General features: G+C 44.8%; 2 protein-coding genes across 11 annotated transcripts in view; both read right to left on the bottom strand.

Annotated features, from left to right (window-relative positions):
• Positions 1-20826, bottom strand: part of RASGEF1A (RasGEF domain family member 1A) — a 254860-nt gene extending 234034 nt beyond the window's left edge. The window contains exon 1 of one of the 2 annotated variants that reach the window (XM_082407468.1): positions 20751-20826. The gene's annotated coding sequence lies outside the window, so the exon portion shown is untranslated. The remainder of the gene's footprint in view (positions 1-20750) is intronic. The other variant, XM_082407470.1, reaches the window with a different exon arrangement.
• HNRNPF (heterogeneous nuclear ribonucleoprotein F) lies at positions 260-20806 on the bottom strand. Of its 9 annotated transcripts, none has more exons than XM_082407487.1 (4): positions 20751-20806; positions 20357-20424; positions 5749-5808; positions 260-1703 (listed from the first exon to the last, which is right to left on the bottom strand). In XM_082407487.1, exon 4 carries the CDS (start codon positions 1650-1652, stop codon positions 405-407), a length of 1248 nt encoding a protein of 415 aa, XP_082263613.1. In that variant the 5' UTR covers positions 1653-1703; positions 5749-5808; positions 20357-20424; positions 20751-20806; the 3' UTR covers positions 260-404. The 9 variants fall into 9 exon arrangements, with proteins under 9 accessions (XP_082263613.1, XP_082263610.1, XP_082263609.1 ...); XM_082407484.1 differs by lacking the exons at positions 20357-20424; positions 20751-20806 and adding exons at positions 7733-7876; positions 8699-8854; XM_082407483.1 differs by lacking the exons at positions 20357-20424; positions 20751-20806 and adding exons at positions 7733-8008; positions 8699-8850.
• Positions 20827-21793: the final 967 nt, after the last annotated feature.

The following is a 21793-nucleotide window of genomic DNA, read 5'->3' as shown; positions in this document are numbered from 1 at the left end:
ATAAACTAGAATGAACAAACATGAGAAATGTTCCTCTTTGAATTAGGGATCTAGCACCTTGAGTTTTCCAAAAAAGCACACCTCCCCAATGTGTTCACGATGATGTGGTGTAAAAGATCCACATTTAATGTACTTAAAACTACTTTAACTCAGATAACATCACTCCAGAAAGTACACTACCAAAATGCTGAGAAAAGCTGAAAATGGTTTTAGTTTACTCAATATAACATGCTAGAAGAAAGTTTGCATGAGAAAACACTGAAGAGGTAATTTTTTAATCCAGATTTTACAAACTCATGGTGCAAAATGGGTCCCACAGCTTCCTCTAGAGTAATAACTGCTTTTCACTGCTTGTTGGCTGCCTGTGAAAATTTGATTGAAATAACTCAAAAGCTACTACAAAACTAGTCATATCCACCCATGCTGTTCTGGCCACCATAGCTAGCCGCCCCATAACAGCCACTCACGGACTGGCTCTCAAGGCCACTGTAAGTGGACGGGGTTGACACCCCTATGCCTTGCATCATCTGGCTGCTATATGCCCCGTTGCTGGACCCTGTCGTGGAATTCAAGAAAAGTTCTATGTATCTGTGTTGCATGTTGGCCCTGTCTTTGGACATGGCCGCCACAGCTTCTTCGTGTGTGGCAAATTCGACATCAGCTTCGCCGGTCACTCTTCCATCAGGGCCAATCTCAATATGGACTCTCACTGGGTTGAGTGGAGAGAAGAAGTTGTAAATGTCGTTCTCCGTCGCTTTGTAGGGCAGCCCCCTCATGTGGACACAGTGTCCAGTGGTGCTCTGGACAGTGAACTCGCCATCTCCATACCTTTGGTCGTACATCCCAGAGAGACAGTAACTGAGGTCTCTTCCAAACAGGTCGGTGGTGAAGCCGTAGCCATCGCTGAGGCCACTGTACTCCTCATAGCCCCCGTAGCCTGCACTGTAGGCACCAGACCTCATCCTCTCCAGGCCCGCCTGCTTGACAATGCCGATATACCTCCTGGCTGTGCCAGGCCGGTCATAGGGCCCCGGCCGCTGCACTGACATGAACTTCAGAGGGGGATCCGAGTATGACCTAACTTCTTCCTGACTGCTCTTGAACACCTCAATATACCTGTGCCCTATTCTCTCCTTGTGCTTCCCTAGGGCCTTCTCAGCTAACTCCTGTGAGGCAAACTGCACAAAGGCTTCCCCTGTAATCTTGCCCTCGGGGTCCACAGGCAATGTGATCCCGTTTGGCACGATTTCCAACCCTGAGAAGAACTGAATGATTTCTTCCTTGGTGCATCCAAACGGGAGTCCTCGAAGTCGCACGAAACCATCATTGGCGGTGTCAGCACTGTTTGGACCACTGTGCTTCAACACCCAATCCATCTCGGTTCTGTGGGACTTGAACACCTCAATGTACCGATGTCCCATGCTTTCCCTGTCTTTTTTAAGGGCCATTTTTACATCATCTTCTGATTCAAGTTCAACAAAAGCCTCACCACTCTGCCTGCCTTCTCTAGTGTAGATAAAATGAACGCCTGCGACCCCATCATGAATTGTGCAGTCGGAGAGGAAATTCTGCACATCCTCAACAGAGCAGGACCAGGGCAGGCCACGGAGCTTGACTACAAAGCCTTCACCTCCCTCGGGGCCCAACATCATGGACACTTGACAGAGTAGACGTCAAACAAACTTGGATGCGGCTTTTTGTGGCTGAAAAGAAAGCAAAAACTACTTTACATAAATTTTCATTTAATATGTATAACAAGAATATACAGTAAATAGCTTCCATTTTACAGATGAGGAAGGATGAGTGAAATTAAAGATGTTACAATACATGAGCAGAGATTCAATCCTATGTCTCCCCAAAAATAGTTACATTACTCACAGATAGACTGAAAATAACAAATTAACAAATTTAGGGGGTCTTAAAAAAAAAAGAAAAAAGTGACAATGGAGAGTAAAATTTGAAGAGCAAAATAGTGATCTGGAAGCTTCAGTCAATAAGACAAAATCTACAAATTCTTATGGTCAATTACTATGAGTTCTAGAAGGAAAGAGAAGAGAATGAATTGAGGCAACATTCAGAAATACTAAGAACTTGTCAGAACTACAGGAAGACAGATGAGCTGTACTGTTGCATTGCTAAAGTAAAAGGCAAGAGAGGGTAGGTGTGACCTGGTACTTTGAACACAGAAGTATTGGGCAGGGCATTTTCTTGTTTTATTTAGTCCACGTTATCTGTTGTGATGAAATTTGGTGGTTCATTTAAAACAGCTCTTGTGTGATTCTTCAACTACAAGCCATACATTTAACCAATTTGCTTGTTTGTGGCAAGACACTACAGAAGCAAAAAGACGTGACAAACACGGGCTATTTTAAATCACAATACAGAATAACATTTCCTGTGACACTGGGATGAACCAGAATCAGTGTTCTCATCAGCAACAATGCTGCAAGGATACAAGACAGCAATGGCTTCCAGAGCCTAAGGAAGTATCATTGTTCCTATTGTCAACTCAAACAAAACCTGAGTCAAGTGTGAGGTCAAATTAAGACATATCCAAACAAACAGATAAGTGCATCAGCAGAATATCAGTTAAGTGTGATGCAAATGTAAAAATCAAATTATATGCTTCTCAGTTTCACATATTAAAAAAGGATCAACTGGGAATTCTCTGGTGGTCCAGTGTTCAAGACTCGGCACTTTCACTGCCATGGCCCGGGTTCAATCCCTGGTTCGGGAACTAAGATCCCGTAAGCAGCACAGTGCGGCCAAAAAAAGAAAAGAAAAGCGGGGGGGGGGGGGGGGAGATCATAAAACACATTATGGGGACTTCCCTGGCGGTCCAGTGGTTAAGACTTCGCCTTCCAGTGCAGGGGGTGAGGGTTCGATCCCTGGTCGGGGAGCAAAGATCCCACATGCCTCGAGGCCAAAAAACGTAAAACAGAAGCAATATTGTAACAAATTCAATAAAGCCTTTAAAAATGGTCCACATCAAAAAAAAAGGAAAAAAATCTTTAAAAAAACACATCATGTTGATCAACGTAACACACATATTTTGCTGTGTTTCATTGAGGGACTACAAAGGGAATGAACTCCTCAGTGTACAAGAGGCATGACAGGTGCCCTTCCTGACAGGGTGTCTGTCATGAAGTGCAAGTGGCATCTGACACCGAAGAGTCCAAACTGAAAGAGTAAAGGTCAAATCCATGTAAAGGGCTGTATTGTGAAGAGTAGAGGTTGAGTCATCAGATAGCAATATACACATAACAGAGAGACAATAAAAATACAGATAGGACCCAAACTACATTCTTAGTGATCAATGCTCAAAGCGGGCACTAGTACACGGAAATTGTTTCATGAAAATTGTCATTTCACATCAACTGTAACACAGATGTAGCCGTTAAAGGTAAGAGCCGCCTTTTCAAGAAATCTGGGCACGTTGGTCATTATGTAGAAAAAGATAAAGCAGAATCCTACCTCAGATGAATCCCAAAACTATCCTAGATGGAATGGGGTATTTATACTATTAGAGCAAAATAGGCAGATTTCTAAAAAACCCACAATTTAAACAAATTAGAAAGCATGAATGGTAAGTTAAGAAAAAGAAAAGCAAACTGCTAAGAGACACAGTGAAGCAAATTAGAACAAGATTTAGAAATTTATAAACAAGGAGTTGCTTCTTCTCATAGCTGAGCTTGTTACCTGTGGCTCTGCTCCGGCAACTCCACCTGCCCCAAGAAATCCCCATCTTCACAAACTCTTCACAGAACGCTATTTTCCTTATCAATTAAGGAGATTATCTCATTTCTAACCAACCCTGTAATATACACCTTCCCTGATACCAAGTTTGCCTCCAGCTACTTGCTGATTTGCTTTCCCTTTCAGTAAAATCTCATCCTCAAAAGGCCTCTATCCACCCCCACCATAAAAAGAAGGGCATGATCTCACTCTGCCAAGGACCTCCACGGCAAGAAAGGAACATTTTTTTATCTCCATCCTTTCAGTTCCCACAGCAGGATTTAACCATTCTCTCTGGAAATCCTTTCTCCCCGTGGCTCTTGGTTTTCCTGTTAATTCCTTAGGCACTCTGCCTCCCTGAGCCCTTCCTCAAGGTTCAACTGTACGCAATCACTGGCCCTTCTTTCTTTTTCTGCCCCCCCCCCTCCTTGTAGGCAGCCTCACCTGATCCTTATATGTCCAGGGCCAATTCTGGGCTCAGGAACCCAAGTTCCCAGCTTTAGGCTCCCTGAGGCCAAGACTGGTATACACAAACTCTACTCCATAGTACCACCTATGTACCACAAATGAACACAGCCTTTTTTCTGTAACTCTTCTATAGCAGCACCCTGGTCAGCCTTACTTGTCATCCAGAAGCTCTAGAATGAAACTAAAGTAATCCTTGAACAACTCCCAAGCCCTTAAATCCAATGAGCTCATCATTTCTTTGGGGGTCATCCCATTCTCCACCCTTATCCTATTCCTAACCCATACCTAAATTCTATTCAGTAACTCTTGACTCCAACAAGTAATAAAGGTTTCTCACATCTCTTCTCAGTCCCTAGCACACTGCTTGGCATTATGATCTGAATTATCAAATCATCATCTTCTTTGTGCATTGCCCTCATATCCCTTTCTACTTCCTCTTTCTTTCTAATCCCAGTACCAAAAGCCCTTTCCAGGACACATTCACATCTGATCCTTAAAACTTTTCCAATCCTTACTGCAACCTGATCTGTAGCTCTTTTAAAGTGACTTTATGTCACTCTCCTGTTCTAAAACCTCAGTGGCTTCCCACCGCCTGGAACACAAACCATGGGGCTAAGGGGGCGCTCAGGCCTTGCAGCTCTGACCTGTAACACACACTCACATCACTTGCATTAAAAAAACATATATCCTCTTATTCCTGTATTTCTCTGTGCCTGGAGTGTGCCAGGCTCTCTGCTGCCTTGGGTGTGACACACGTGGTCATTATCTCTCCAAATATACTCCACCCAACCTTCTGTCTAGCTAAATCCCACTAATCCTTAAGGTCTCAGCTCGAATATACCACCTTTCCCATAAAATCTTCCTCTTCCACAAATTAAGTCTTACAGTTCTATGATCCCAGAGCATTCTAGGGAAACAAATTCATGATTTGTTTAAAACTCTTCAAAAATGCACGAGGCCTTGCAGGGACAGACTGATCTGTTCCGTAGGTCACTGTGGTCCCACCCCCAGCACAGCAGGCCCAAGATTAGCAAGAGATTAACAGATGGCCAGGTGGGGTCAACAGCACCCTCTAGAATATGGCAGCCTGGTTAGGTTAAAAAAGACAAGCAGGGGGAAAAAATAAAAAAAAGACAAGCAGGAAGCATAAAAGAACACAGACATTTCATGTAAGGACTACTTAAAACGCCCAATATAAAACAATTATAAATGTTTTTTGTTTCAGAAAATAATGTTTCAAAAATAAAGTGACTTCTCCTCTAAAGGCAATGTGAGAGCACTCTTCCAAAACACCTATCTATATTTCTAACGTACATAATGCAATATCCTCATCTTTGCCCTCAGAATCCTCTACATTTGAATTCTTTGCAGACTTACAGTACTTAGAACATTAACACTTGAGAAAGTTAAGAGAGCTGGAGTTCTGCTCAACGTTAGATTTACAGCTAGTGAAAAAAAAATTTACTTCACACTCAAGAAAGTTTTCTGTGTCAATAAAATAAATCAATTACAAACTGAGAAATTACTTTTCTTAAAATAGCTCACCTTAAAGAACAGCGGGGGATGCCCACAGTCGAAGACACTCCAGGCAGGTAACGAACTGTCCTAAAAAAGAGCGATAAGGCCGTCTTGCCTCAGTGCCCCAGCACTCCCAGAGTGAGCACAGCCAGCGGTTCCCCGGCTGGGCTGGGCTCCGGGCTCCCTTCCTCCGGAAAAGCCAGAGCCCGGGCTGTGGGAGGCCGTTTACAAAACCGCGGGGCTGCCTTCAAGAAAGTGCACGCCCGCCCGCCCCCACAGCTTTGAGACGCTTCACCTCTTTCCTAGGGTAACGCCGAGAGTACCAGCCTGGAACTCTCCACTTGCCCTGAGAGACGTACTCAAAACGCGAGTTCTTTACACGAATACCTAAGCGCGCTAAGGCAATTTAAATATCGAGGGCGGGAGGGGCACTATCGGGATGGAGCGGAGGCAAGGTCAGCGCGGTTCCGGGAAGCCGCGGGCGGGCGGGCGAGGAGCTGCGGCGCCGACCCGCACAGGGGACCAGAGGCGTGGCCAGATTTTCACAGGGATGGGCTCCAGAGAAAGCTGGTTTGCTAGAGACTGTACCAACAGTATTTACAATTTACAAGCACCCCTGGGGGACTAGGTGGAGATACTCAAGATTTTCTTTCCTAGTTTTATGTGATAGCTTCACTTCTTGAGACCTAATGTATTTGGTCTAACATTAATCTTTTAACTGAGGAAGAGTGAGGGGAGGAAATGTTGAAATACGCTTTTCAATAGGAAAAACATCAGTACCATCAACCACAGCCACAGAACAAAGCTGTCCCCAAAATACTGTATGTCCAGCGAATTAAGTTTGAGAATTAAAGCACATTCTTAGTTTCAGAAACGTAGAACTGAGAAAGTCAAGTTAATTTCTGAGCCTGTTGTCTTAAGAGGTAATATCTGCCTTTCCTTATTAGCGTCCTGTAATTATTACACGAGATACTATTTTGGAGGAAAGACCTCTATAAATGTAAAGTACTACAATTTAAGAAGTAACAGTTGCAAATTCTCTAGAAGAGGGTTTTCAAGAGGCTTCATCAACCGCCCCTCTCCTCTGCCCCCCAGAAAAGAGTGAAATCTGAAGGGTAGAACCCAGTCATCCTAACGGGCCGAACCCCTTCTGCCTCGGTTTATCCCTGCTCCTGGCTCATTCCAGTGTGGTCCGCACACCAACAGCTGAGGCGCCTCCGCGGGCACGCACACTCGGGGGCGGCCAGAAGCAAGGAAGCCGATTTTCACGAGACTGAACCGCGGCGCGCACACAGTTGAAGCGCTGAGGGGGAACACTGGTCGCCCACCCCCACTCCCCGGCAGCACCCTGCAATCGCTGCTGGCGGCGGCGGCGGCTAACAAAATACTGCTCTCGGGTGCTGCAACTGGAGACCGACTGAACTGAACGTACCGAAAGGGGGGACAACCAAGGCTCTTGCGCGCGCGCGCACACACACACACCCGCAACTAGACTATGACGTAAGTGCGCACACGGACCACCCGAGGATCTTGTTAAAATTCAGATCCTAAAACAATAGATCTGGGCCGGAGTCGAGACTCAGCATTTCTAACAGGCTCCCAGGACTCCTGGGACGGTCTCCAGAACGTGCTCTTCCTCACTCTACTATACAGGTTAGGCAGGATTTAGTTCGGATCCAGGTGGACCAATCAAGATAAACAGGGCGCGCCTGAACGCACGGCTGATTAGGCTTCTCTAGGGAGCACACAGGGCGCTTTAAACTGCACCCGCACCGTCTCTCTTGAGAGACGGGAACTCGGCGGGTCCCCGGCTTCACCCCCTTTATTTGTGTTCCAGTGAGGCCTGAAGAGCATTTCGTCCCCATCTGTAAATGAATTTTAACCTACAGCTGGCAGCACTCAGACTGTTCTGGCTGTCTTAATCACTCAGAAAGTTCTACCTCTTAAATCACGGTCTGCGTGAGACCCCGCCTCAGGATTACGCGGTTGACTCTTTGGCCCTAAGACTTACCGCTGAAAGGAGCAGGACCGATTTCTATCTTCATGAAGCAAACGCGGTTCACAGCCAAAGGACCCCCAATTCCACCCGACGCTTAAAAACGCAGAGGATTCCGGGGAAAAGCCAGGTGCATCTCCTTTTGTTATTAACCTGAAACTGAAACTCAACTGGCTGTGGGGAAACGCTTCGAACGAGGCTTCAAAGTGCGCTCTCAAAATCGCGGGCCGGCAGGGGCGCGTCTGAGCGATTTCGGCGGGAAGCGCGGTATGGGTCCCGGACACCAGGCTCCTGGCGGAGGCACCGGGACAAGGTGAAGGGGTTCGCTCGGCCTCCACCGGGCGATCCGACAGTCTCGGGTCGGCCAAGCCCTACAGGAACGCGCGACAACAGGGCGCCCCATCCCCGGGCCTGGGCGGGGTCAGCGGGAGCTTCCGGGGCGGGGCGAGCTACGGGTTGGGGGAGGGAGGAGAGGCTTCCCGGGCTGCGCGAGTTGGGGGGAGGGGAAGGAGGTCACGAGGCTAAGGCTCCCCGAGCCCGGAGGTGGAGGGGAGCTCCCGGGGTAGGGGGACTCACTGGAGCGGCAGAAGGAAGAGGTTTCAGACCGGGGAGGGAGGCGGGAAGTGTTGGCGGCGAGGTGGGGAAGAGTTCTCCGGGCTTCCTGGAATCGCGGGGGGTGGGGGGGGAAGGGGAGGCGGAGCTCCCGAGTCAGAGGGGCTTCTAGGGGCTGCGAGGAAGTTCCCGGGACCCGAGGTCGGCGGTCGCCTTCCCGGGCTGGGGGCGGAGCTCCCGGGTCGGGTCGGGGGGACTTCCTGAGGCCGTGGGGTTGGGGGGGGAGGGGGAATTCCCGGGGCAGCGAGGGGGAAGAAAGAGTTCCGGGGGTGGGGGGGCGGCTGTGCGGGAAGAGGTGGGGAAGAGTTCCCGAGACCCTCGGGGGTTGGGGGGAGTGCGGGCGGGGGTCGTCCGCTCGCTGCGGCTCACCACGACGGGTCCGGGGCCTGGAGTCCGGAAGGCCGGCGCGCGGGGCTGCGTCCCGGAGGCAGAGGCCGCGTGACTGGGAGGGCGGCGAGCCGGACGTGGGTCACGGGGCGTAAAGGAGGAAGTGCCACCGACGGGCCCGCCAAGATGTCACCAATGGAAACGCGTCCTGCAGGTGCGGCCCGCGCGGTCGACCAAGGCAGGAAGTGGGAGGAGGAGGGAAGGAAAGCAACGAGGAAGACCGTTCTGAGTGAGCTCTCAGAAGTGCCAGGGTGGAGAAAAGTCCAGAGTACGGGCGGAGGGGAGGGGTGACCGGCACCACTCATGTGGAAGGAGAAACCATAAAATTTAAATTAAAAAAAAAAATCATCTCTGAAGGCAGGAAAGGATTCAGAATGGAAACTAATGAACAAAAGGTAGAACGTCTTTGTGTATACAGTACCTTGTTTTGTAGATTTGGGCCTAGTCATGTAAATATTTTTGCACAATTTTAAAAAGATTAATTTTAAAACACGCAATTCTTAAACTTCATAACCTAACAAGCAGTTACATTTTATTAACTTTTGACTCCTAATTCAAATGAACTGGAAAACAATTATAAGGCAATTGCAGTAATCTTAGCAGTGACTGTATTTACATTAAGAAATGATAAAATTTTAGTTGTAGCTATGCTGCTGTGATTTTTTTTAAAGAAAGTCATTAGATATACATCTGATGAATGTTTCTAAATAATCTGACTGCAGGGAGTCGGAGTACGGATGAAACAACATGGGCCATGATTTAGTAATTACTGAAGCTGGGGGATGGGTATATGGCGTTTCATACTTTTGTCTCTACTTTTGTGTATGTTTAATACTTTTAGTAATAAAATTATCTAAGAGGAAAAAGTCAATCTATTTACTAGAAATAACGAACAAATTACAGAATTTACAGGGAAAAGGTTCTAGGTGAGAATATGATAATGCAGCCTACAAAGCCAGACTGTGGGTAACTCGATAAGCACAATAGCCAGGCATTCAACAAAATATCTCCAAGGGAGCACTTATTGAATAAAAGAAATTTAAGAGAATTATCAAGGATTCACAATGCATGGGACATATTTGGATCTTGATTCAAACAAATTGATCAACATTTATGAGACAATTTAGGAGATACTTGAACACTGATTTTACTTACGTCAGATATGATAGAATTGCAGTTATGTTTAAAAACAAAGGAATTAATTTTTAGAGATATTTTAAATACTTGTTTGTAGGTGAAATGGTGTGATGGCTGGGATCTGCTTCAAAATGATCTGATTCAAAATCCAGCCATCCCACAGAAAGTGAGAAAGACACTAAAAACTCATACACTCAAAAGAAATAAAACAATATTCTGAAGAAAAATTAAGCCACAAAATTGGCTTGTTTTTGGAAACAGTATCTCTATGGAAATGAGTATCTTGACTGCTTCACGAGCACTTATTTCACTTAAAATCCTCTTCAAAATACATTCTTGGTTATTTAAACGACTGGCATCCATTTTCTCACTTATTTTATTTGCATGTACTTGTTGCAGTTAAGTAGCGTTACATGTTCTTTCTTGGCTTAACTGGTTGGTGACACTGGCTAACTGGCTAGTCGAGTGTTAATAATTGATCAGTCATGATAGGGTTCCTGCCGGGTGAAGGAACAACATGTACAGAAGACACAGGGGAAAGTGTAATGCTGAGACAGAAAGCACCTCAGAACACCTGCAGCCAGCGGGGAGATCCACAAAAGGGGGAAGCAGAGTAAGATCCTCCAAAGCCCTGAAGGCCTGATTCGGTATTTTGGATTTTATTTACTCTAAGAGAAGATACTTAACTATTTCAAAATGGAATGTAGTATAGAGTTTTGCTTTTCAACAGAACAGTCTAGCTGCTCTCTGGAAAATGAATGATGGGAACAGATGCATGGAGACGGGATGGGAAGAAGTGAGACAAGTTTAGGGAGAACTGATGGTACGTACCCTGCAACAAAAACATTGTGGTGGAAACTGAAGCATGTGAAAGGATTTGAGTGATGTGCAGTAGATAAAATTTACCCAATTTCAAGTCATTCATTAACCCAGAAATATTGTGCACTTACAAGATGCAGGTACTGTGCTAAGTCCACAGAACAGTGGACTAGGAAATCAATAAAGAAACAAACAAACGTATGACAAATTCTGAAATAAATAAGAAAACAGGGATTAACTCACATTGGGGTTCTGAGGAAGTAACATTTAAACAGATCAGAAGCATGAACGGGGTGGAAATGTTAAACTTTCTCCCCCTGGTAAAAAGCTAAGGTTTAAAAGTAGAAGTTAGAAGACCATATTATTCTATTTTTCCTTTGTACATTACCTACTTATTTCCCCCAGATACTTGTTCAATATATAATGCAGCCGTTTGTCAGGATATGTTTTGGTGTTGGTTGCTTTGTAAAAATATTTTTATTTTATGGTGAATCCTTTTTTTTTTTTTATGGTGAATCCTTTTAATCTTTATATTCAGTTCTTACTAAATTCAAAAAAGAGAATTTTAGGTATCGTTTCTGCTGCTGTCTGTTTTCCACTTGAGGAGCACACATGGGGTCTGGGGAAGAAGCAATTCCCAGTCATGGGACAGTATATGAGCAGAGCCCAGATTCCTATTTGTTATGGATGTTTTCCTGTTCTATTGGAAACTACACTAGAAACCTCAAGTCTCTTCCAACCCAGCAATTTTATAAAGTCCCAATTCAGTGGTTCCTAAACATTTTTTTACTGTCAGGGACTCCACCTGAGAATATGATGCAGGTCTAGATCAACTTTTTAAAAAAGTATACCCCCCCCACACACAACTGTACCTAAATTTTCAAACAGCTCATGCCTCTCAAGTGTGAGAACTCTGACCTAATTTGTACAACATACCAAGTTCAACACATAAAACTACCTAAGGGCTATTAAAGAAAAGAGAAGCTTTAAGATACAAAGTACTATATATAAAATAGATAAACAAGGTCCTAGTGTATAGCACAGGGAACTATATTCAATATCCTGTAATAAACCATAAATGGAATATGAAAAAGAATATATATATGCATAAATGAATCACTTTGCTGTACACCAGAAACTAACACAACATTGTAAATCAACTTAAAAAAAAGAGAAGCTATAGGTGGGGTGATTAAAATAAATGACATTTTAAGTGTTCGTTGCTATTACTACATTTTTATCCATCAAAGAAAATATATCATAATTTGTAAGCAATAGGAAAGCTGTTTTCCATCATCTTTTAGCTATTAGGCTCTTTAGCTTACTGTAGCTAAGCCTGAGGTAATAATACACAGTTTTCCTCTGTTTATTTCTCAAAAGCTGTGTTAACTAAAAAGCAAAAATAGTGTAATGTTAGGTAAATTATGTCTATAATGCTTGTACTGAAATTAACACAAGGGACAAATTATTAGCCACCATAGAACAAGCAGTCATTGCTCTGTATTACTGATTGCATTAGTGACTCAAGAATCAAGATCTAAAGTTACAACAGAAAAAAAAGTATCAGGTGGGGTGTTCATAAAAAGAAACCTCCAGGGACTTCCTTGGTGGTTCAGTGGGTAGGACTCTGCGGATCCAAGTGCAGGGGGCTGGGGTTCGATCCCGGGTCGGGGAACTAGATCCCACATGCATGCTGCAACTAAGTCTGCATGCCGCAACTAAGGCCCGGTGCAGTCAAAATAAATAAATAAAATAATTAATTTTTAAGAAAAAAGAAAAAGAAACCTCCAGTGTTAAAGATAAAAATCTGTTCTCCCCAACTGAGGGAAATATTTCATCATCTGTATTAATGAATGCCCACAGCCCCTTCAGGAGGCCTAGAGCTTCCTCTTGGGTCTTGGTGGAGAGCTGACATCTTGTCAGGTCCCCTGCAGCTGCCATAGGAGTGGAGGCAGCTGTAGCTCCTTGTGCTCCATGTTTGCTGCTCAGGGGACCATAGCACACTGCCCCGGGGTGGGGGGGCGGGGCGGGCGGGTAGAGAACAGAGCCAAGAGGAGGAAAGGAACACGACAAAGTACTTGAGAGGGGTTCCAGCACCAGAATACCACAAACCGGACAACGGCTTAGAACAGCAGACAGTTTTCTGGGAACAAGAAGTACTGTACAAAACTGTAGATATTTTAACAGAAAAAATAACAAGCACTCTCAGATACTTGATTACAGAATAAAAAACTTTTCAGTGCTAAAAATTGAGTTTTGAATTTATAAAGTTAGTAATGAATTGAAAGAAAGGATAGTGGCTTGGAAAACCAAGTGGAAGAAATAGCTCAAAACAAAGAAAAAAAACCCAGAAACAATGAGGGGAAAAAGATGAAATTCAGAGGAGTAAGAGATAACATGAGACAGGAGAAACAACATGTGAATGATAGAAATTCCAGAAGGAGAAAAAGACAAAATGGAGGTGAGAACAGATAAAGAATGGAAGGAAACTTTCCTGGCTTAAGATAAACTCAGTGGTGTAGTTCCCAACAGATACTTTGAAAACACACAACCCAGGCATACGATGGTAAAAAAAAATTTAAAGTACAGAGAAAAAGTGCTTTGGAAAAAGAGCAAGTTAGGTACAAAGGATAAAAATATGGTACCAATAGCCACACACTGCTACGAAGCACTCAAAATGTGGCAAGTACAAACTGAGATGTGCCCTAAGTGATAAAATTTAGTACATATAAAGTGAATTGCAGGGAATTCCCTGGCAGTCCAGTGGTTAGGGCTCTGCGCTCTCACTGCCAAGGGCACGGGTTCGATCCCTGGTGGGGGAACTAACATCTCACAAGCCTCTCGGAGCAGCCAAAAAATATTAATAATAATAATTAAATTTAATTTAAATTTAAAAAATTAAAATGAATTGCGAACATCAAAAACAAGAACCTCAAACCTCAACTTCAAAATATTGATTACATATTGAAGTGATACTTTGGATGTGTTGAACCAATCACAATATATATTAAAATATACTAAATTAAAATATTAAAACATTTTCCAACACATTCTATATACAAGGCCAGTATTAATTACCCCCTGTTATGAGCTGAACATTGTGTCCCCAAAATTCACATGTTAAAGTCCTAACCCCCAGTACCTCAGAATGTGACCAGGTTTGGATATAGTCTTTATATAGGTAATTAAGTTAAAAATGACATAATTAAGATGGGCTGTATTCCAACATGAAGAAGGGGAAATTTGGACACAGATAAGCAGAGGGAAGACAGCCATCTATAAACCACAGAGAGAGGTCTGGAACATATCCTTTTCCTCAAGCTTCTTAGAGGGAACCAAACCTGCTGACACCTTGATGTAGGACTTCTGGTCTCCAGAACTATGAGACAATAAATTGTTTAAGTAACCAAGTCTGTAGGACTTTGTTATGGTATCCCTAGCAAACTAATACACTTGTAGATATCAAAACCAGACAGACATTGCAAGATAACCCCTTATGAGTATAGACACAAAATCCCAACAAAATACTAACAAACTGAATCCAGCAGCCTGTAAAAAGGATTATACACCATGACCAAGTGGGATTTATCCTAGGAATGCTTAAGAATGCTTAAGGGTGTTTCAACATAAGAAAAGGTACTGGGCCATCTGCAGCCACAAGGATAGACCTAGAGATTATCTCACTAAGTGAAGTAAGCCAGACAAGAAAGACAAATATGATATCGCTTATATGTGGAATCTAAAAACAAAACAAAAACAAATAACTTATTTACAAAGCAGAAAGAGACAGACATAGAAAACAAACTTATGGTTACCAAAGGGGGGGGGGAATTAGCAAGTTGGAATTAACATATACACACTCCTGTATATAAAATAGATAACCAACAGGGACCTACTGTATAGCACAGGGAACTATACTCAATATTTTGTAATATACTCTAAGGGAAAAGAATCTGAGAAAGAATACACATACGTATAACTGAGGCACTGTGCTGTACACCTGAAACTATTATATATTGTAAATCAACTATACTTCAATTTAATTAATTAAAGAAAGAAAATATACTGAAATTAGATAGTGGTGATGGTTTTTACAACTTTGTTACAAAAAAAAAAAAAAAAAAAAAAGCACCTCTGAACTGTACCCTTTAAAAAGGTGAACTATATGGTATGTGAATTACATCAAATATTAAAAAATTTTAAAAATCATTCATATCATAATTCTATTGGACAGCACTATTCTAACCAAATATTCATGTAAAGCAGAAGAGACCTCAATTAGGGGAAGATGAAGAATGGAGATGTCAATGATGGACCATCTTTGCACGTAGATAAACTTAAAAGGAGAGAGTGTGGTAGGAATTTGTAAAATATTTATACTATATGAGGATTTTTGTAAAAGGCATACTGTAAGGGAAACATAATAGTTTAGAATTTTTTTCATTCTTGTCATTTTTTCCCCTTAAGTGATTATCGCTTTTTGTGTCCTGTTTAAGAGACCTTTTTCCTAGCCCAAGGCCATATGGATATTTTTTAACTTAAAGCTCTGTTGTTTCCATCTATGTTTTTTAACATTTTGATCTACAATAAACTTGGAATTGATTTTCCAAGAGTTTTAGAATTAGTTTATCAAGTTTCACAGGCTAATTTCACTCATGAACTCACATGAAAAATTCCTAAATAAACATTAGCCAACCAAATCCAGCAATACACAAAGCTATTTAATACAACATGACCAAGTTGGATTTATTCCAGGAATGCAACTGTAATTCATCATTTCAAAGTCAATCACTGATACTGTCACATTAACATATTGATGAAGGTAAAATGTGGGCTAACTAAGAATTTTTCATGTTTCTAAGAAATACCCTAAATAACAGAAGAAAAATAGACATGGATGAATTGTCTTTACACTGGCAGTAAGGAAAACTTTCCTGACCATGACTCAAACCCCATAATATAGAAAAATATACAAACACACACACACAAACAAAACAACCTAAACCCTCTTATGCATGGCTAAAAATACCATAAGCTAAGCAAAATACCAATGATAAAATGGGAAAGACATTTGCAATTTATTTCCCAAAAGTGTTAATACCCTTAAGGTACAGAGAGAGCTTCTAAAGAGAGAAACAAAAAGTCCAACAATCCAAAAAAGAAAATGGGCTAGAGGTAAGGACACTTGACAGAAAAAGGAATGCCTTTAAATACAAAAAGATGCTCAACATCACCATGTAAGATAAATTAGAATTTTAAATGAAACAACATTTAAAATACCTATCACACTGGCAAAAATACAAAAGTTTGATAACAAACCCGCTTGGAGAGGCTGTAGATCAGCAGACACTCTCAGATACTGTTTGTGGAAATATTAAATGGTTCAACCCCTATGACCAAGAAAGTGAAAATACGCCTGCAGAGGCTATCCATTGCAGCACAACCCAATTGCCCATCACTAGAGATCCAGTTGAATAAACTTTGACGGATCCACCTAATGAAGTATTAGGCCTTAAACCAAGGAAGCCAAAGACCACTGAAATTGTGTCAAGAAAGGAACCAATCTGAAGGGCTCCCATTGGCCAAAAATTGAATTGGAGCATCAAAGAGAATAAAAGCTACAGTGGATTAAAGCACACCCTATATGTTAAAATCCATGACTTCATAATGATACCAGAAAAATTAGTGTCTAAGGATTCAATTCATTATTCTGGATATGGATACTAAATATAAAAAAGGAATCAGAAACTTAACCTGCCTTTTATAAAGTACATCGTAATCAAATGATTAACAAAGAAAATTTCCTCTCTACAGAAGTACACCTGCTAATAACTGAGAAGGAATATTGAATTAAAACATCACTGATCTGGAAACAATCAACAAAACAATGCGTTTAGAGAACGAACATCAACAGCTGCTAACATCACAAAGAAGGAACACCAACCAATATGTGCCTCTGGCAGGAGTACACAGCACCTCCCATGCAGTATTTCAAAATAAAATCGCAACGGAATCAGGACAGCCTGTAGAGGATAACTACCATTTTACAGGAAACGCAGAGGACAGAGATTCAAACACCACCATGGGAATGCAGTCAGAAAAACCCAGAGTGTGGGGAAGGAAACCTACGTGACACACACAACCTGATTTGTTCAAAGAAAAAACTTTTAAGAATAGAGAACCTTTAGATCGTCACTGTCTAATAAGGTAGCCTCTTGTCATACTTGACATGAGGCTGGTACAAATTGAGATGTGCTATAAAATAAGCACACACTGGATTTTTTTTTTTTAATTACTTAATTTATTTTATTTTTGGCTGTGTTGGGTCTTCGTTTCTGTGCGAGGCCTTTCTCTAGTTGCGGCGAGCGGGGGCCACTCTTCATCGCGGTGCACGGGCCTCTCACCATCGCGGCCTCTCCCGTTGCGGAGCACAGGCTCCAGACGCGCAGGCTCAGCAGCCGTGGCCCACGGGCCCAGCCGCTCCGCGGCACGCGGGATCCTCCCAGACCAGGGCCCGAACCCGCGTCCCCTGCATTGGCAGGCAGACTCTCAACCACTGCGCCACCAGGGAAGCCCCACACACTGGATTTTGAAAAAGCTTAGTTCAAAAAAAAAAAAACATGAAAAATATAACTTAAAAATTTACTGGGGAAAAAAAATTTATTGGGGGACTTCCCTGGTGGCGGGCGCAGTGGTTAAGAATCTGCCTGCCAATGCAGGGGACACAGGTTCGAGCCCTGGTCCGGGAAGATCCCACATGCCGCAGAGCAACTAAGCCTGTGCGCCACAACTACTGAGCCCGCGCTCCTCAACAAGAGAAGCCACCATGATGAGAAGCCCGCACACCACAACGAAGAGCGGCCCCCGCTCACCTCAACTAGAGAAAGCCTGCGCACAGCAACGAAGACCCAACGCAGCCAAAAATTTTAAAAAATAATAAATTAATTATAAAAATTACATGATGAAGTGATTATTTTGGGTCTATTTTAGATATATAACATGTTAAACTAAATTATTAAAGTGAACTATGCTCCTTTTTATCAGAAAATGTAAAATTATGTGGCTTGCATTATATTTCTGTTGGACAATGCTGCTGTGTCTTAAAACATAACTTGAGAGCTATATATCTACTAAACATATAATGACCTTATTCGGATCCCAAATCAAACCAACCAGCTATATAAAAATATTTATTACACAATCGGGTACATTTGAGCACTGGGTATTTGATGATATCAAGGAATTACTATTTCTTTAGGTGTGATAATGGTATTGTGGTTATATTTTAAAAATCCTTAGAAATACAAACAAATAGTTAAAATAAACCAGGCTGGTCTAAGATGAACCTGGTTCTCCCTTTGCCCAGTCTTTTGTCTTCCACAAGAATCTTTGCTCAGGGCAACTAATTAGGGGCAGGGGCCCTGGCAGAGGACTGTCCCTGTCAGATAGACCTGAGTTCCAGTCCCAACTGTGTCCCTAGGACACATCTGCATGATGGGAATACAGTAATACCTCCTTGTACACTGGTCACGAGCACGTGATTAGAAAATGTGGTCAAACACCTAGCTCTGTCTGTGAATCCAGTAAGGGTCAATTAATGTGTTTCTACAAAGAGCCTGAGAGCCAGAGCTCAGACTGGAGAGGGCAGGTTGGTGGGAAAGTCACCTCTGCGGAAGGAGGCCCCCTCCCATTTCTGTACCCCCTTCAGGCACCTACTCCAAAGGGCACGCACCACGTGTCTCCACTCTCCCTCAGTTTGGGCCATATTCAAGGACTAACTCTCCTCCTAATCAATCCTTTCCCTTAAATCAATTCACATTTTTATTCGAGTTATTTTGTTTAAAGGAGCCTTGTAACAATACTCAAGTGAAAACCAGCCACCTGCCAGTTAAAACAAAAACAAAAAGCAACTACTACAAAAAGAATGTTACTAAAAGACAAAACTAAAAATAAAAAGGAGACCATAATATGGAAATCATAAACCTAATTAATTTACAGAAATGCATATAGGAAGATGAGATCCCCAAGGGAAAGGCTGGACCTGCTTAACACCAGTTATAAAGCAGTCTCTCTTAATGTTCATTGAGAGCAGAAATTTACTCACTTGAAAATGAAAAAATCTTGTCTAAAAATTAGCACTGAAAACATCACTTTTCACTGATAGACCCTAACATTTTTGTCTAACCGGAGAACTCGAGGTATTTTCATTCTTACTAGAAATTCAGAAACAAATAGTTAACTTTTAAAAACGTGACTAAAAGTAAGAGTGAGAATTATATTAAGATCGATAGTTTCGATGATGTCCTTCACTAAAAGATTATTTGCAGCCTTCCACTCTCCGGGTTCCACGAGGGTCCGACCAGCCGAGGCCCGCCCCTAACGTCTGCCGCCCGGGGCCCCTCCCCCACCTCCACCGCCGCCCGACCCAGGCGGTTCCGGGAAGCGGCCGCTCGTGGGCCCCCCGGAGCCTCGAGAACACTTGTGAAGCATGCTGGTTCGTCAGGGCCTCAGGGGAAAAAAACTGCCGCGAAGGGCGTCCCGCGGGACGCGCGGGGCTCGCCGGTGGCCGGGGAAGGGGTCGGGGGGGCTCGCCTAGGCCTGGGGTTGTCTGGCGGGAACCTGTGGGGGTCCTCCTAGAGACCCTTTAAGGTACAGATTAACGGGGAGGGGCTGCAACCCCCAAGCGATTACGTAAAAGACCGGGGCCCAGGGCCGGTCGGGTCCCCGAGACTCGCGCGGCCTCCCCCAGGCCGCCCGGCACCGCCTTCCGTGAGCGGGAACAGGGCGGCGGAGGCGCGGCGCGAGCGCCGGCAGCATCCAGAAGTTTCTTGGGCGCAGTCAAGAATCAGCAAAAGTACGTTCAAAGATAAAAGCAGCACAGGACAAGGAAAAAGAAATGGCCGAATTAAGTTCGCTCAGCAGAAATGTGGTCGTCAAAGACAACGAGAACCAAAGAGTTTCAGCCAAAATACAGACACGATACCTCTGAGAGCAGGAGAGAAATGCAGACAAGGGCTCAGGGCACACACGCCGCACAGAGAGAAAGAAAAGGCCGCAAAGCTCGAAAGTGGAGGCTCGGAGAGCGGGAACGTGGGAGGGGGGAGGAGTCAGGTACCCAACCAGTCTTGTGCAACTCGCGGACGCGTTCAGCCACGTGAAAGTACCGCTTTCATTTTAAAATGAACCCCCTCGCACGGTCGCCTGGTTTTCTCACCCTACTCCTGGCAGGGGCGCTCGGCTCTGCTCCCTCAGGAGTCCGCACGAGGCTCTCCTTCCCTTCGTCGCTTCGGACTCTGCCTCCCCGACCCCAAATCTCAGCCCCGCGGTCCAGGCCCGGAACGTAAGGCCCTTGACCTCAGACCCACCTCCCCTAAGCCCAAAGCTTAGCCCCGCGGTCCCCACCCTCAGTGGGCTGGGTCCCCGCGTTCGGTACCCAGTCGGTCCCCAGGTGTATGGCCCCTGACCTCAGATCCCACCTCCTCCGACCCCAAATCTCAGCCCCGCAGTCCCCAACCCCCAGTAGGCCCAGTCCCTAATCGGTCCCGGGTGTGCGGGCCTTCACCTCCGATCCCGCCTCTCCTGACCCCCAAATCTCAACCCCTCGGTCCTCCATGCTAGGGGCCGCATTCCCCGGCCGCTCCCCGGTATGCGGGCCTCGGACACGCCGCCCGTCCCACCCCTCACCTCGGGCTCCAAGTCTCCACGCCCCCGCTTTTCTTCACATCCGGCACCTCGGTCGTCCCTCTAAGCACCTAGAGCAGGGTGGAACGCGGGGGACTTGGCAGTTGTAGCTGAGGCAGTTGAGGCTTGTTTACCATCACTATGGAAACCCCTGGCAGCGCGCCCCGGGAGAGGGCCCCCCGGAGAGGCGGGGTCAGGCGCACGGCGGGCCCGAGGCCACAACTCCCGTCCGTCGTGCGCACGCGGCGCTTCCGGAAGACCTTCAGCTCTCGGAGTGCCCTGCCCTCCCTCGGCCCTGCGCCCAAGCACCCGGGAACAGCAGCCCCAGGAACCCGCACCTCCGGCCCGCTCCCGGCTGCCAGCGTAACCGCGGGCCGGTTTCCCTGCAGAACCCTACCTTTTTCTCCAGGAAGACGCGGCGTAGTTCCACTTCCAAGACGGAGCCGGAAAGACGCAAAGACCACGGCGGGGCGGGGTCTCTGAGGCGGTCGTCTGTGGGCGGGGCCGCGAGGGCGCATTGTGACGCTCCCGGAGCAGAGCTAGGGATTGGCCAGCCAGGAGTAGGGCGGGGCCAGGGCCTGAGGACCGGAGGCGCTGCGGGAAGGGGAGGGGTGGGACGTGGGCGAGCCGTGGTCGGGGGAGGGGAGGAATTGTGGGGCTGAACCTATGAGGATACTGAGTGGGAGAGTCCCCTAAACAGTGAGCCCAAAGGACCCCTGGATTGAAGACCAGGGTGACAGAAGAAAATGAGAGTCATTTCCGGACGAGAGTGAAGAAAGAGGGAACCGGGAACATCGGAGACCGATAAAGGCGGCTCCGAGGGCAGGGTTTAGGGAGGGATTAGCAGGTTGACTGAGGTTGCTTACGTGACTATCACTTGGGCTGAGAAGCCCCAAGGTTTCTGAAGGTGACCCTCAAGACGCCGAGGCAATGCACAGTGTTCAGTCAGAGCCCCGAGCCGACTGGCTGGATGGTAGCTGAAATGGCTACCCTGCCTGAGGCAGTGGAACAGATTCTTTAATGTGTTCTGGGATTAATAATTCTTACCATTTTATTTTTGGAGTCTCCATAAAGAGGAAGATATAAAGGCACTCACCACTGGTGAAGCAGAAGATTATTTTTTAAATCACCAGTTAAATTAAGGGGGTGCTTGGAATAGGGCCAGATTATGAATGAGCGACTATAGTAAAGGAAGGAGCAGTTTGTCAAAAGAAGCTGATTCCAGGAAAAAAAAAAAATGGGAAGAGTAAAAGGAGGAGGTGAAAATGTACTAGAAAACTGATGAGGCATAATTTCAGAGAACAGGTCCTACAAAAATCAAATAGGTATTCATAAGAAACCCAATGACTCCATCACAACTCAGGCTGTAGAAAAGTCTGTTTCTGGAGAGAAAATGCAAGTGGCTAATCTGAGGCAAATATTCAAATTATATCCCCCCCC

Source organism: Balaenoptera borealis (genome assembly GCF_965194805.1).
Source record: "Balaenoptera borealis genome assembly, chromosome: 10".
Classification (NCBI taxonomy): domain Eukaryota; kingdom Metazoa; phylum Chordata; class Mammalia; order Artiodactyla; family Balaenopteridae; genus Balaenoptera; species Balaenoptera borealis.
The sequence above is the reverse complement of the archived record's forward strand: the minus strand, read 5'-3'. Positions and strand labels throughout refer to the sequence as shown.